The sequence below is a fragment of the Dipodomys merriami genome, unplaced genomic scaffold (genome assembly GCF_024711535.1).
Source record: "Dipodomys merriami isolate MVZ:Mamm:240054 unplaced genomic scaffold, mDipMer1.0.p SCAF_519, whole genome shotgun sequence".
In the NCBI taxonomy this organism is placed as follows: domain Eukaryota; kingdom Metazoa; phylum Chordata; class Mammalia; order Rodentia; family Heteromyidae; genus Dipodomys; species Dipodomys merriami.
Genome location: NW_027206090.1, coordinates 556,820 through 570,000, shown reverse-complemented (window position 1 = coordinate 570,000; position 13,181 = coordinate 556,820). Strand labels below are relative to the sequence as shown.

The following is a 13,181-nucleotide window of genomic DNA, read 5'->3' as shown; positions in this document are numbered from 1 at the left end:
GATTATAGGTATATGCCACTACGCCCAGTTTATGTTCTTTTTAAGGTGAGTTCATCTAACATACAATTCACGATTTCAAAGAAAGCAGTCAGTGCTAATCGGTGTGTTCATAACGTTGTGCAATCCCTGGTTTCAAAGCATTTCATCACCCTATAAATACTTTGTGCCCATTGAGCAACCACCCAGCTTTCTCCTCTGGGGGATCTCTAACCCGTTCTCTCGGGTTTGCCGGGTCTGCGCCTTGTGTCTGCCCGCTCATGGATGGCGCTCTACCACTTGAGCCACAGCTCCATTTCCAGCTTTTGGGTTCATTGGAGATCAGAGTCTCATGGGGACCTTCCTGCCCGGGCTGGCTTCAAACCACGATCCTCATATGTCAGCCTCCCGAGTAGCTGGGATGACAGGCGTGAGCCACTGGCGCCTGGCTCTACACCCGTGTCTAATGAGCATCTAGTCTCTGGGCGATACTGTGAGGAAGACAGTAATGTCTAGCTAGACACAATTGGGTAGTGCCAGGACCAAGCTGTGACGCCTAACGTGCGGCGTTGTGTGCAAGGAGCTCCTTGGTGCTGGGGGCCTTGGTGTTTTCCTGATCGCACTTCCTCCCAGGTAGGCATCACCAGCCCTTCCAGGTGGAGGGGGAGGATGCGAGAGGCAGCCTGGCGCCCAGCGTCAGGAAGGTTCCTCTGGGGAGAGGACTTGATGCCGGTGGGTTTTGAAGGATGCCTAGGAGTTTGCCAGGCAGCCCGTCAGTACAGATGCGGGGACGTGCTGGGAAGTCGGGTGGGCGGGGGAGGAAAGGCGACTGCGAGGAAAAGGCGCTGTATCTGGAGGTCACCGGGAGCTAGAGCAACAGCCGGCGCCCCGGCCTGGGCGCCCTGCCAGAAGAGGCAAGGCAGGCCGGCCTCCCGCCCGCGTGCCGCCGCCGCCGCCGGGAAGCCGCCTCCGACTTCGGCCGTCTCCCTTTCCGCCCTCCTGCTCCGCGGCCGCGCGTCGCTTCCCGTTCCCACGCCGCCCTGCGCGCCCGCGGGCAGGGCGTGGAGCCCAGTCACCGCGGGCCGGGCCGGGCCGGGCAGCGCCCCGCCTGGGGGTGCGGGGGGGGGGGGGGGCGGCGCTGGGCGCGCTGGGCGGGCGCGCGGCCCCGGGAGCGCGTGCGCGCGCGGCCAAGGCGGAGTCCCGGTGACGTCACTGCAGCTTCAGCCACTACCATCCGGTCCCCTCCCCACTGGGTCCCAAAGCTGTCCAGTGTATAGAAAGGGGGGTCACCTGTGCGTGCCTGCATCCATCCACCCATTCACCCACCTATCCACCCATCCACCCATCCACCATCCACCCATCCACCCATCCACCATCCATCCACCCATCCACCCATCCACCATCCATCCACCCATCCACCCATCCACCATCCACCCATCCACCATCCATCCACCCATCCATCCATCCACCCATCCATCACCTATCTATCTACCATCCATCCACCCATCTATCCATTCACCCATCCACCCACCCATCCACCCATTCACTCATCTATCCACCAGCCATCCACCCATCCATCCACCTATCTACCATCCATCCACCTATCCATCCATCCACCCACCTATCCACCCATCCACCATCCATCCACCCATTCACCCATCTATCCACCCTCCATCCACCCATCCACCCACCTCTCCACCCATCCATCTACCATCCATCCACCCATTCACCCAACTATCCACCATCCATCCACCCATGCACCCATCCATCACCTATCTATCTACCATCCATCCACCCATCTATCCATCCATCCACCCACCCATCCATCCATCTATCCATCCATTCACCCATCCATCCACCCATTCACTCATCTATCCACTATCCATCCACCCACCATCCACCTATCCACCATCCATCCACCCACCCACCCACCCATCCATCCACTCATCCATCTCTCCATCCATCCACCCATCCATCTACCCACTAACCTGTCCACAAGGAGACCATGCATGAATACATACACCTATCCATCCATCTACCCATCCATCAATCATCCATTCATCATCCACCCAACATCCTTTCATGAATCCATCAGCCATCCACCCACCCATCATCCATCCACCCACTTTTCCAGTGATCCATCTACTCCTCTATCTATCTATCTATCTATCTAATCATCCATACAGCAGTCTCTCTGTCCTTCTGCCCACTAGTCTATCCATCCTCTATCCACCCACCCACAATCCATCCATTCATCTACCCACCTCTCCAGCAATCCACCCCCTCCCCATTCACTCATTCACTTCCCCATCCATCTCTCCACCCATCCATTAACTTGCTCTTTCAGTCGGCCATCCTTTGATTCACTCATTGCTTCACCAATGAAAAGTTTCAAGTATCGATAATCAATGTGGTCTTTCTCCAAGTCCACCCCTGGGTGCATACAACCCCTTGTTTGGTGGGGTCAGAGGGAGAGCAGTAGCCACATCCAGGCCAGAGGCTGAGGGCAGAGGGTGGGAGTCACTGGGTGATGCTTCTCTGGCATCCAATGGGGCCTGAGGAGGGCGGCACCATCTTGAGCCAGGGCTGAACGGAGGCGGGGCTTTGAAGAGGAGCTGAGTCACTAGTGCTATAGAGCTTGACTGGTGTGTGACCTGGGAGATTATTTCTACTAGGAGCCCGCAGGGAGGACCGTGAGGGAGGGTGGAGAGGGCGGGGTGGGAGGGGAAGGGAGGGGACATCCCGGTGGCTTGAGCTGGCAGAAAAGAATGGAGCCAGCCTGTGTCACCTGCCTGTCATCCTAGCTACTCAGGAGGATCTGAGGATCAAGAATCAAAGCTAGCCTGGGCAGGAAAGTCCTTGAGTCTCTGATCTCCAATAAACCACCAGAAAACCAGAAGTGGCGCTGTGGCTCAAGTGGTAGAGAACCTGCCTTGAGCTGAAGAGCTGAGGGACAGCGCCCAGGCCCAGAGTTCAGGCCCCACGACCTGGGGTTCTCAGGAGGGCAAGGCAGAGCCTTGGGTGCTAGGCTGAGCTTGAACTTGGCCTTCAGGAGCCCTGGGAGGAGTGACTGGACTGGCGGGGAAGAGACCGGAGGTCAGGGCCCGGAAAGCAGAACCAAGGCATGACATGGGCAGAGGTCAAGGGTCAGATGTGCATCTTTGAACTATGAACTATGGCCTCTTCCCTACCACCCCCCACCCTCCCAACCCCCCCCACTCCCCTGCTTAACTCAGGGTCTCGGTTCTGTTCCTGAGCTTTTGCTTAAGGCAAGCGCTCTACCCCTTGAGCCACAGCGCCACTTCTGCCTTTTTGAGTCATTTGTTGGAAACAGGAGTCTCACGGGGGCTTTTTTGCCTGGGCCGACTTCGAACTGTGATTCTCAGCTCGCAGCCTCCTGATGGAGCTGGGGTGACGGGTGTGAGCCGCTCGTGCCCAGCTGACCTCAACTCTCTCCACAGCTGCCGTGGCTCCCAAGGATGACTTTTTCTACAGCTTCCTGACGCCCTGGCTGGGTGAGGGAATGGAGGGGAGGCCGGGGTGGGGACTTGAAGGAAGGGGGCAGGGGGCAAAGAAGGGGGGGAAGGGGATGTGGAGGAGCAGGAGAGGCCCCCCAACTTCCACCCTCGGGCCCTAGGGGACGGACTTCTGCTCAGCAAAGGTGACAAATGGAGCCGCCATCGGCGCATGCTCACGCCCGCCTTCCACTTCGACATCCTGAAACCCTACATGAAAATCTTCAACCAGTGCTCAGACATTATGCATGTGAGTGTGCGGGCCCTGGACTGGTGTGGGCGGGGGATGGGTGGGGAGAGGCTGGATAGGGGGGTGTTGCGGGGGGCCTCCCTTCCCAGGGTCACAAACCAGGCCCTGTGATCACCACGCCCATGCGGCCACGTGTGTGTGTGTGTGTGTGTGTGTGTGTGTGTGTGTGTGTGTGTGTGTGTGTGTGTCTGTGTCTCTTCCAGGCGAAATGGCGGCGTCAGATGGGCCAGGGCTCCATGGCCTCCTTCGACATGTTTGAGCACGTGAGCCTCATGACCCTGGACAGCCTCCAGAAGTGTGTGTTCACCCACAGCAGCAACTGCCAGGAGTGAGTGAGGCCTCCCTCCAGCCTCAGTTTCCTTACCAGCCCTACCCGCAATGGCCCCTGGTCACCCTGTGAGCATCAATGGTGCAAATCAAGGACTTGCACGCCGTGACTGCTCCCAAAATGCTACTCCCCCCACCTTCATTTGTCCACAAAGACGGGTGCGATTCTGCAGAAGCAGCCCACCCCTCCCCATATTGTTCTTTGATTTATTTATTTTGCCAATACCCGCATTTGAATTGAGGGTCTCCTGCTCTTGAGTGGCTTGTTTGCTCACAACTGGCACTTTTCCACTTGAACCACGTCTCCAGTTCTGATTTGAGATGGTTATTGGGAGAAAGAATGTCTCAGGCTTTTCTACTCAGCTTGGCCAGAAAGAATGTCTCAGGCTTTTCTACTCAGCTTGGCCTCAAACCATGATCCTTGAGATATCAGTCTCCTACTGAGTAACTAAGAGTACAGGTGTAAGCCGCCAGTGCCCAGCTCCTTTCCTTCTTTCTTTTTGGCAGTATTAATATTTGAATTCAGCCCTTGTGCTTGCTGAGCAGGTGCTCTAGCCACTTGAGTCATGTCCCCTTTTCATTTTAGTTCCCCCCACCAACAGAGTCTACAGTTTTTCCCCTCAGGACTGGTTTCAGATTACAAGCCTCCTATTTATGTCTTCCAGGTAGCTGGGATCACAGATGTATGTGACCATGCCCGGCTCGTTGGCTGAGATGCAGTCTTGTTTGCTTTCTTAGCCTGACTATGAACTGTGATCCTTGAGATCCTCACGTCCCCTTCCCCCCAATCCCCAATCCCCAATGGCTAGAATTACAGGTGTGAGCCACCCTCTGGGCCTTTATTTGGGGACTATCGCTATGTAGCCCAGGTTGACCTCAAATTCATCATTCTCCTACTTCAAATTCCCAAGTGTCAAGATCATAGGTGTGTGCCACCAGTGCATCCCGAGCCTCAGTTTCCCTGTTTCACTGAGGCGACAGTGCCTGATTCTTTTTTTTTTTTTTTGTCGGTCGTGGGGCTTGAACTCTGGCCTGGGCGCTGTCCCTCAGCTCTTCAGCTCAAGGCGAGCGCTCTACCACTTGAGCTACAGCGTCTCTTCCGGTTTTCTGGTGTTTTATTGGAGATAAGAGTCTCACAGTCTCTCCTGCCAGGGCTGGCTTTGAACCGCGATCCTCAGATCTCAGTCTCCTGAGTAGCTAGGATTACAGGCGTGCGCCACCAGCGCCCGGCTTCAGTGTCTGATTCTTTTGGGGTGAAATGGTGTGGCAGTTGTCCTGACACTCAGGTGCTTCATATTTGTTGGATGAATGAACATAGTAATTATTACCTTGGTTCATTCATCCTCTGCTGAGGGCGGGGCTCGCGGCTGGAGGCGTGGCTCTGTAGAAGGGGCGTGGTTCCCTGCTGGGGTGGGTAACCCGGCACACTGGTTGGGCGCGGCTCAGCGTCGGGGGCGGGGCTAGGCAGGGAGCGTGACACTGAGGAGGCATGTGTTCCTGGGAGGTGTAGTTCAGTGGTAGGGGCGTGGCTACTGTGGTCCAGCAGTCAGGGAGGCCTGGGCGCTGGGGGCGGAGCCTAGGGCGGGGCGGGGTTAGGCAGTGAGGGGGCGTGGCACCGCAGAGGCGTGCCTTATGCTGAGGCGTAGTTACGGACTAGGGGCGTGGCTAGCGTTAGGGGGTGGTCCGGCGGTCCAGGGCACGCCTCGGCGCTGGGGGCGCGGCTAGGCCCCAGGGGCGTGGCTCCTCACCTGGCCGCTGGTCCTGCTTTCCATCCCCCAGCCCACCCGCCCTGCCCGAAGGACGCGCTTCCGTTACTCCATCTAACGAATCGCCCGGTGGAGGTGGGAGCCGGGTCGGGGTCGGGGCCGGGCGGCTCACGGCTCCTCTTGCTCCCGGCAGGAAGATGAGCGATTACATTTCGGCCATCATCGAGCTGAGCGCGCTGGTGGTGCGGCGCCAGTACCGGCTGCACCACTACCCGGACTGCATCTACTACCGGACGGCCGACGGGCGGCGCTACCGCCGGGCCTGCGACGTGGTGCACCGCTTCACCACCGAGGTCATCCAGGAGCGGCGGCGGGCGCTGCGGCGGCAGGGCGCCGAGGCCTGGCTGAAGGCCAAGCAGGGCCGGACGCTGGACTTCATCGACGTGCTGCTGCTGGCCAAGGCGAGGGGGCCGGCCGGGGGCCGGGGGGCCGGGGCGGAGGAGCCGGGCGGGGGTCTGGGGGGCCGGGCCGGGGGTGGGCCGGGCCGGGGGGGACCTGGGGGGGGCCGGGCCTGGGGAGCCGGGCGGGGGCCGGGGGGCCGGGCCTGGGGAGCCGGGCGGGGGCCGGGCCGGGGGGGACCTGGGGGGAGCCGGGCCGGGGGAGACCTGGGGGGGCCGGGTCGGGGGGGGGTCGGGGGGCCGGGCGGGGGGGGACCTGGGGGGGCCGGGCGGGGGTCGGGGGGCCGGGCCGGGGGAGACCTGGGGGGGGCCGGGTCGGGGGGTCGGGGGGCCGGGCCGGGGGAGACCTGGGGGGGCGGGTCGGGGGTGGGCAGGGGGCCAGGCCGGGGTCTCAGGGGGCCGGGCCGCCACCGCGGGCCCTGCAGGCGGCCCGGCTGCTTTAATCTAACACGAAGGATTCCAGCCCTTAGAAACTAACCCAGGACTTTGGATCGTTTTTCCTTGTTGATGATTTGTTTTTGTCGGTCCTGGGCCCTGAACTCGGGGCCTGGGCGCTGTCCCTCAGCTCTTTCACTCAGGGCTGGCGCTGTACCATTTGAGCCACAGCTCCATTTCTGGTTTTCAGGTAGTTCGTTGGAGATAAGAGTCTCCCAGACTTCCCTGCCTGGGCTGGCTTTGAACCGTGATCCTCAGATCTCAGCCTCCCAGAGGCTAGCAGCATCAGACTCATTTATATTTTTGATCTTGGTCCCATTACTCTTCTCCTCAGTTTCCTCAATTACGGTGATCATAAGACCTGGAGACAGGTCTTGGAGGCATGGCTTGGCAACACCTACCCAACAAGTCCAGTTTGAAGCCCTGACTTCAGATCTTAGTCCCTCCATCACCACCCCCACTACCACTGATTAATAATAATAATAACGATCTGATGACAGTTGTTGGGGCATCAGTGGGAAATGTGGTGTTGAAGACTGCTTAGAAGATAAAGCTAAGCACCACACAATGACATTTTGGTCAACAATGAACCACATCATAACATCCTATCACCCAGGCTGGGGCTCTGCGGTGGAGCCCTTGTCTACTATGTACAAGGCCCTGGTTTCCATTCCAGCACTACACACACACACACACACACACACACAACTAGATTAATTAGTGGCATTACAGCTTCCTTGGGGGGGGGGCCTCTGGAGTAGTGGGGGAGCAGAAATTCACTGCGCACCCTCTCCTGTTCTTTCCAGGATGAAGACGGGAAGGAACTGTCCGATGAGGACATCCGAGCCGAGGCGGACACCTTCATGTTTGAGGGTAAGGTACAGGGGTGGCTGAGTGAGCACTGAAAAGGGCACTGGGAGCCCCTGGGTGGCAAAAGCACCTGCTCCCGTCTGCTGAGGTGTGGTCTTTCCCATCCCCCCCTGGGCTTGCAGGTCACGACACCACATCCAGCGGGCTGTCCTGGGTGCTGTTCAACTTGGCCAAGTACCCCGAATACCAGGAGAAGTGCCGGGAAGAGATCCAGGAAGTCATGAAAGGCCGGGATCTGGAGGAACTGGAGTGGTCAGTGTGGAAAGTCAGGGGGCTGAAGAGGGAAGCCAAAGAGAAAACCAGAAGGGAGGCATGGTCAAGGGGTAGAGTGTCAGCCTTGGGTACGAAAGCGAAGCAAGAGGCCCTGATTTCAAGCCTCCAATACCCACCCATACACACAGAAGGAAGGAAGGAAGGAAGGAAGGAAGGAAGGAAGGAAAGAAGGAAGGAAGGAAGGAACACCAGCTGGGATTGTAACTCCTATTGTTGAAAGCTTGCCTAACATATGAAGCTCTGGGTTCAAGTTCCACAACAAAGAAGCAAAGCAAAAAAGCAATCACGAGCTGGGAATGTGGCTTAGTGGTAAAGTGCTTGCCTAGCACAGATAAAGCCCTGGGTTCAATTCCTCAGTACCACATAAACAGAAAAAGCTAGAAGTGGTGCTGTGGCTCAGGTGGTAGACTGCTTATCCTTGAGCAAAAGAAGCTCAGGGACAGTGCCCAGGCCTCAGAACGGGGGGGGGGGGGGGGGGGGGCGGGGGAGAAGGGGAAGCAATCAGCCAACCAAAACAAAACAAGCCTGCCTGGCATGGTGGTGCATCCCGATAATCTCAGCACTCAGAAGGTGGAGGCAGATGGATGGATCTACACGTGACAGTAACAACAATCAAAACAAAAAGTCCCAAAATACACCCCCATCCCTCCCCCATGGAACTTAGCTATTTTGATTAGTCAGTGGTCTAATGTGTGTGTGTGTGTGTGTGTGTGTGTTGGTCCTGGGGCTTGAACTCAGGCACTCCTGAAGCTGCTTCTCTGCCTGCATGTGTGCGCGTGTGCACGCATGCGTGTGCTGGGGAGTCACGCCCCTCTGCTCTGCAGGGATGATCTGACGCAGCTGCCCTTCACCACCATGTGCATCAAGGAGAGCCTGCGCCAGTTCCCACCGGTGACCCTGGTCTCCCGCCGCTGCACAGAGGACATCAAACTTCCAGATGGGCGTGTCATCCCCAAAGGTGCGCACCGTGTGCCCCGCTCAGGGGCCTGGCTGCACGGGGCAGCTGGCTAGCTGGGCCTGTTGCTTTGGAGGGTGACTGGTGAAACCAAGTGTGTCATATAGGGGAGCTGGGGAAGAGCGAGCCCGGGTAGGAAGGAAGGAACTGGGGTGGCCAGCTGGCCCCAGGAAAGGGGCAAGATGGCAGGGGACTCTTTTAAATTCCAACTGTCCCTTGGTGATCAAGGTTGGGAATCTAGAAAGTTCCAAGACCTAGGCCTTGGGTGTCAATCCACCTGGCCTGTGGGCTGTTACACACACAGATCTTCCCAGCTGTGTGGGGTGAGGGATGGGTTCCAGGGAGAGACGGGAGGGGAGAGGATGCTCATAAATGGGGGGATGTTTTCATCCGTCCTGGGGAGGAAGGGAGGAAGGGAGGAAGGCCAGGGGGCTTCCGTTCGGGAGGAGGCCCGTCTTCAAGGGTGCGGGTTGTGAGGGGCCTTGCCCTCCAGCCCGAGGGCAGCAGGGCGCCAAGGCGGTGACCGGCCGGGCCAGCCATGGCAGCTGGGGGAGGTGGTAGGGAGAGGCAGGGGGAGTAGACAGGGCCCAAGAAGTTTCTAGAGAGGGATGATTGGGAAGTGGCGGCAGATGGCTCCCGAGAATAAAGTGGATCTGGGGAGGGAGGGAGGGGGCGTTGGTGGAGGAGGCCTCCTGACCCTGCCGCCCGCCCCCGTGACCTTGGTCTGTCCCCACAGGAGTCATCTGTTTGATCAGCATCTACGGAACCCACCACAACCCCACGGTGTGGCCTGACTCCAAGGTGAGCGCGTGCGCGTGGGGCTGCGGAGCCGTCAGTCTGGGCTAGCCCCGCCCCCAGGCTCACCCCAGGCTCTTCCGTCTAGGTGTACAACCCCTTCCGCTTCGACCCCGACCAGCCACAGCAGCGGTCGCCGCTGGCCTACGTACCCTTCTCTGCGGGGCCCAGGTAAGGGACTCAGTTTCCCCCGGGGCGGCGGCGACCACGCCCTCCCCACCCGTCATTCCCTCCAACCCCAGTCCGTTCTGCACGGACCCCTCCCCAGGAAAGCAGGAGACCCTGCCGGCGCCGGCCCAGCTCAGGGGCCCAGCTCAGGGGCCCGGCCCAGCTCAGGGGCCCAGCTCAGGGGCCCAGCTCAGGGGGCCCAGCTCAGGGGCCCAGCTCAGGGGGCCCAGCTCAGGGGCCCAGCTCAGGGGCCCAGCTCAGGGGCCCGGCCCAGCTCAGGGGCCCAGCTCAGGGGCCCAGCTCAGGGGCCCGGCCCAGCTCAGGGGGCCCGGCCCAGCTCAGGGGGCCCGGCCCAGCTCAGGGACCCGGCCCAGCTCAGGGGCCCAGCTCAGGGGCCCAGCTCAGGGGCCCAGCTCAGGGGGCCCAGCTCAGGGGCCCAGCTCAGGGGCCCGGCCCAGCTCAGGGGCCCGGCCCAGCTCAGGGGCCCAGCTCAGGGGCCCAGCTCAGGGGCCCAGCTCAGGGACCCTGCCCAGCTCAGGGGCCCGGCCCTGAGCTTCTCGAAGTCTCACCTCGTTGTCACTCGTCCCCCAGGAACTGCATCGGACAGAGCTTCGCCATGGCGGAGATGCGCGTGGTCGTGGCGCTGACGTTGCTGCGCTTCCGCCTGAGCGTGGACCGCACGCGCAAGGTGCGGCGGAAGCCCGAGCTCATCCTCCGCACCGAGAACGGCATCTGGCTCAACGTGGAGCGGCTGCCTCCGCGGGCCGCCACGGACCCGGGCCCAGGCCCCGCCCAGGAGGCCCAGGCCCCGCCCAATAAGGCCTAGGCCCCGCCCAGAGAGATCCAAGGAAGCCACATTCCCGCCCAGGAGGGGGACAGGCCACGCCCTGATGGCGCAGGCCACGCCCCAAGAGAATAAGCCACGCCCCCTCGAAGTCCAGGCTTCATTCCTCAAGGGCCGGGCTCCGCTAGCAGCAGCAGCCGGTTGGTTGTGGCCACGCCCCCAAGGCGAAGGCCCCGCCCCCTGACATCCTTATCCCGCCTCTATCCGCCCCTGGGCTTGAGAGACCAGGCTGTGCAAGCCATGCCCGCCATGCCCCTTGCCTTAAGCCATGCCTCCCAGGAACGAATGGCAGGCCACGCCCCCGCGGTGTCGTGTTTCGTGCCCCGCCCACAGGCTTCTGAGGTGTCAAGCCCCGCCTCCCCGCTGGCTGGACCAGGCTGGCTGGCTTCCACGCGGAGGACCGCGGCGGACCGCGAAGCTGGAGCCCAGGGTGGGATCCGGGAGCCCCTCGAGTCACGTGGGGACAGCTCAGGACCCCAAGTCTGCAGTCAGACTTGGGCTTTCGTCGTTTGATAAACCCAGATCCCCCGCGAAGCCCCTTCCTTCTTGCTGCCTGTTCTGATTTTGAAGAATAAAAGCCAGAGCGGGCAGGTGTCACTGGCAAAGCACCGCCAGCCCGGGCACAGCTGATGGGCTCGGCCCTCGCTTCCATGGGGGAGTCGCTCCCTCTGCTGGACGGCCGGGAGACCACAGGCAGATTCCGGGTCGTGTGCGGGCCAAGCCCAGCTCCTTGGATTTGAGTGACCGTGTGTGCAGGCCTGATGTTCACGGCTGGAGTCCCTGACAGGACATTCACAGGACCTCTGCCCTATCAAGCAGCCTGGTATCCGGTCTGGGGGGGTAAAGACCCCGGCTACCTCGCTCTGGGAGGAACAATACTGAGGATTTGTGTTTGGTGCTCTCTCTTCCTTTCACTTCTGACCCCTCCCCCCACCTTCCCATCTCACCTCCCCACTGTCCTGCTGGGTTCCCGAGATCAACTCCCTGAGACCATTCGCTGTTGAATTCTTGTCATTTCCAAATAAAATATTTGCACTTGATGCCTTGGCTGGCTCTGCTATTCTGATTTGCACCTGTCAGACACTCTACGGTGTCAGCCGCTCTTCCAACTCTAGCTCGGTTAGCTTTCCTTGTTTTTTAAAATAGGATCTGGCTCCATGATCACAGCTGGACTGATCCTCCTATTGATGCTTCCTGATAGACAGGTGTGTACCACTGTGTCCAGCTTTGTATTGGTTGAGATGGGGTCTCATGAACTTTTTGCCTAGATTGGCCTGAAACCTAAAGCCTCCAGATCTTAGACTTCTGAGCAGTTAGGATTACAGGTGTGAGTCACCATACCTAGTTTTATATCTCCTTTGGACTCCTTCCTGTTTCCTAATAATCCCCCTTTCTACTTTTATGTCTTCTTTAACTGTAGGTTCCACGTGAGGTAAACTTTATTTATTTTGTTCAAGACCAAAACTCAAACTCGGTATCTGACACTTTCCCTCAGTGGCTGGTGCTCTACCAGTTGAGCCATGCCTCCAACCCCCTGATATTACCTGAGTCTTGCTTGTTTCATCTGGCATGATCTCTAGGTCCATTTATTTTCATGCATGACATCATTTCGTCTTTATGTCATCATCGTGACATTTTTATGGCTAAATAACACTCCATATAAGCAACATTTTTTTAAAAACATTCATTTGGGGCTGGGATATATAGCTCAGTGGCAAAGCGCTTGCCTAGCAAGTGCAACATCCTGGGTTAGATCCCAGTACCAAAAAAGAAAAGACAAAAAAAATACAGTTAAAACACATTCATTTATCCATTGATGGGCACATAGGCTGTTTTCATGACTGGGTTATTGTGAATAGTGTCATACTAAACATAAATGGGCAGGTGTTCTTTTGTCAGTTATGGGGCTTGAACTCAGGGCCTGGGACCTGTCCCTGAGGTTTTAAAGCAAGCACTCTACCACTTTGAGCCACAGCTCCACTTCCAGGTTTTTGGTGGTTTCAGATGAATCTTATGGATTTTCCTGTGCAGGCTGCTTCTAACGTTGATCCTCAGATTTCAGCCTCCTGAGGAGTCAGTATTACAAGAATGAGCCATCAGTGCCTGGTTTGGTGATTTACTTTCTTTCTCTATTTTTGTCAGCTTGGGGCTTGAAGTCAAAGCCTGGGCGCTGTTTCTGAGATCTTCTGCTTAAGGCTAACACTCTACCACTTTCTTCCACAGCACCATTTCCAGTTTTGTGTGATTAATTGGAGATAAAAATCTCCAATTAAGATTAGCCCAGCCAGACTCCAGTGGCTCATGCCTGTAATCCTAGCTACTCAGGAGGTTGAGATCTGAGGATCGCAGTTCGAGGCCAGCCCAGGCAGGACAGTCCCCGTGAGACTCTGATCTTCAATTAAACACTCACTCAAAAGCTGGAAGTAGAGACGTGGCACAAGTGGCACAGCACTAGCCTTGAGCAAAAAAGCACAGGGACAGCATCTGGGCCTTGAGTTCCAGCCCCGGGACCGGTACAAAAACAGAAAGAAAAGTAAATCTTGACTCCACTCCAATGTCCTTACTTGAGCAGGAATTCTGTTTCTTTCTGTAGAATTCTGGCTGCAGGC

At 58.3% G+C, this 13,181-nt stretch overlaps 1 protein-coding gene across 2 annotated transcripts in view; it reads left to right on the top strand.

Annotated features, from left to right (window-relative positions):
• LOC138811006 (ultra-long-chain fatty acid omega-hydroxylase) overlaps positions 1-11,612 on the top strand; it is a 30,878-nt gene extending 19,266 nt beyond the window's left edge. For both annotated transcript variants that reach the window (XM_069998465.1, XM_069998464.1), the window contains 10 exons: positions 3,438-3,491; positions 3,614-3,741; positions 3,945-4,069; positions 5,968-6,235; positions 7,474-7,540; positions 7,660-7,789; positions 8,635-8,768; positions 9,502-9,566; positions 9,649-9,731; positions 10,320-11,612. In XM_069998465.1, coding sequence (XP_069854566.1) covers positions 3,438-3,491; positions 3,614-3,741; positions 3,945-4,069; positions 5,968-6,235; positions 7,474-7,540; positions 7,660-7,789; positions 8,635-8,768; positions 9,502-9,566; positions 9,649-9,731; positions 10,320-10,554 — 1,289 coding nt within the window. In that variant the 3' untranslated portion in view covers positions 10,555-11,612. The remainder of the gene's footprint in view (positions 1-3,437; positions 3,492-3,613; positions 3,742-3,944; positions 4,070-5,967; positions 6,236-7,473; positions 7,541-7,659; positions 7,790-8,634; positions 8,769-9,501; positions 9,567-9,648; positions 9,732-10,319) is intronic.
• Positions 11,613-13,181: the final 1,569 nt, after the last annotated feature.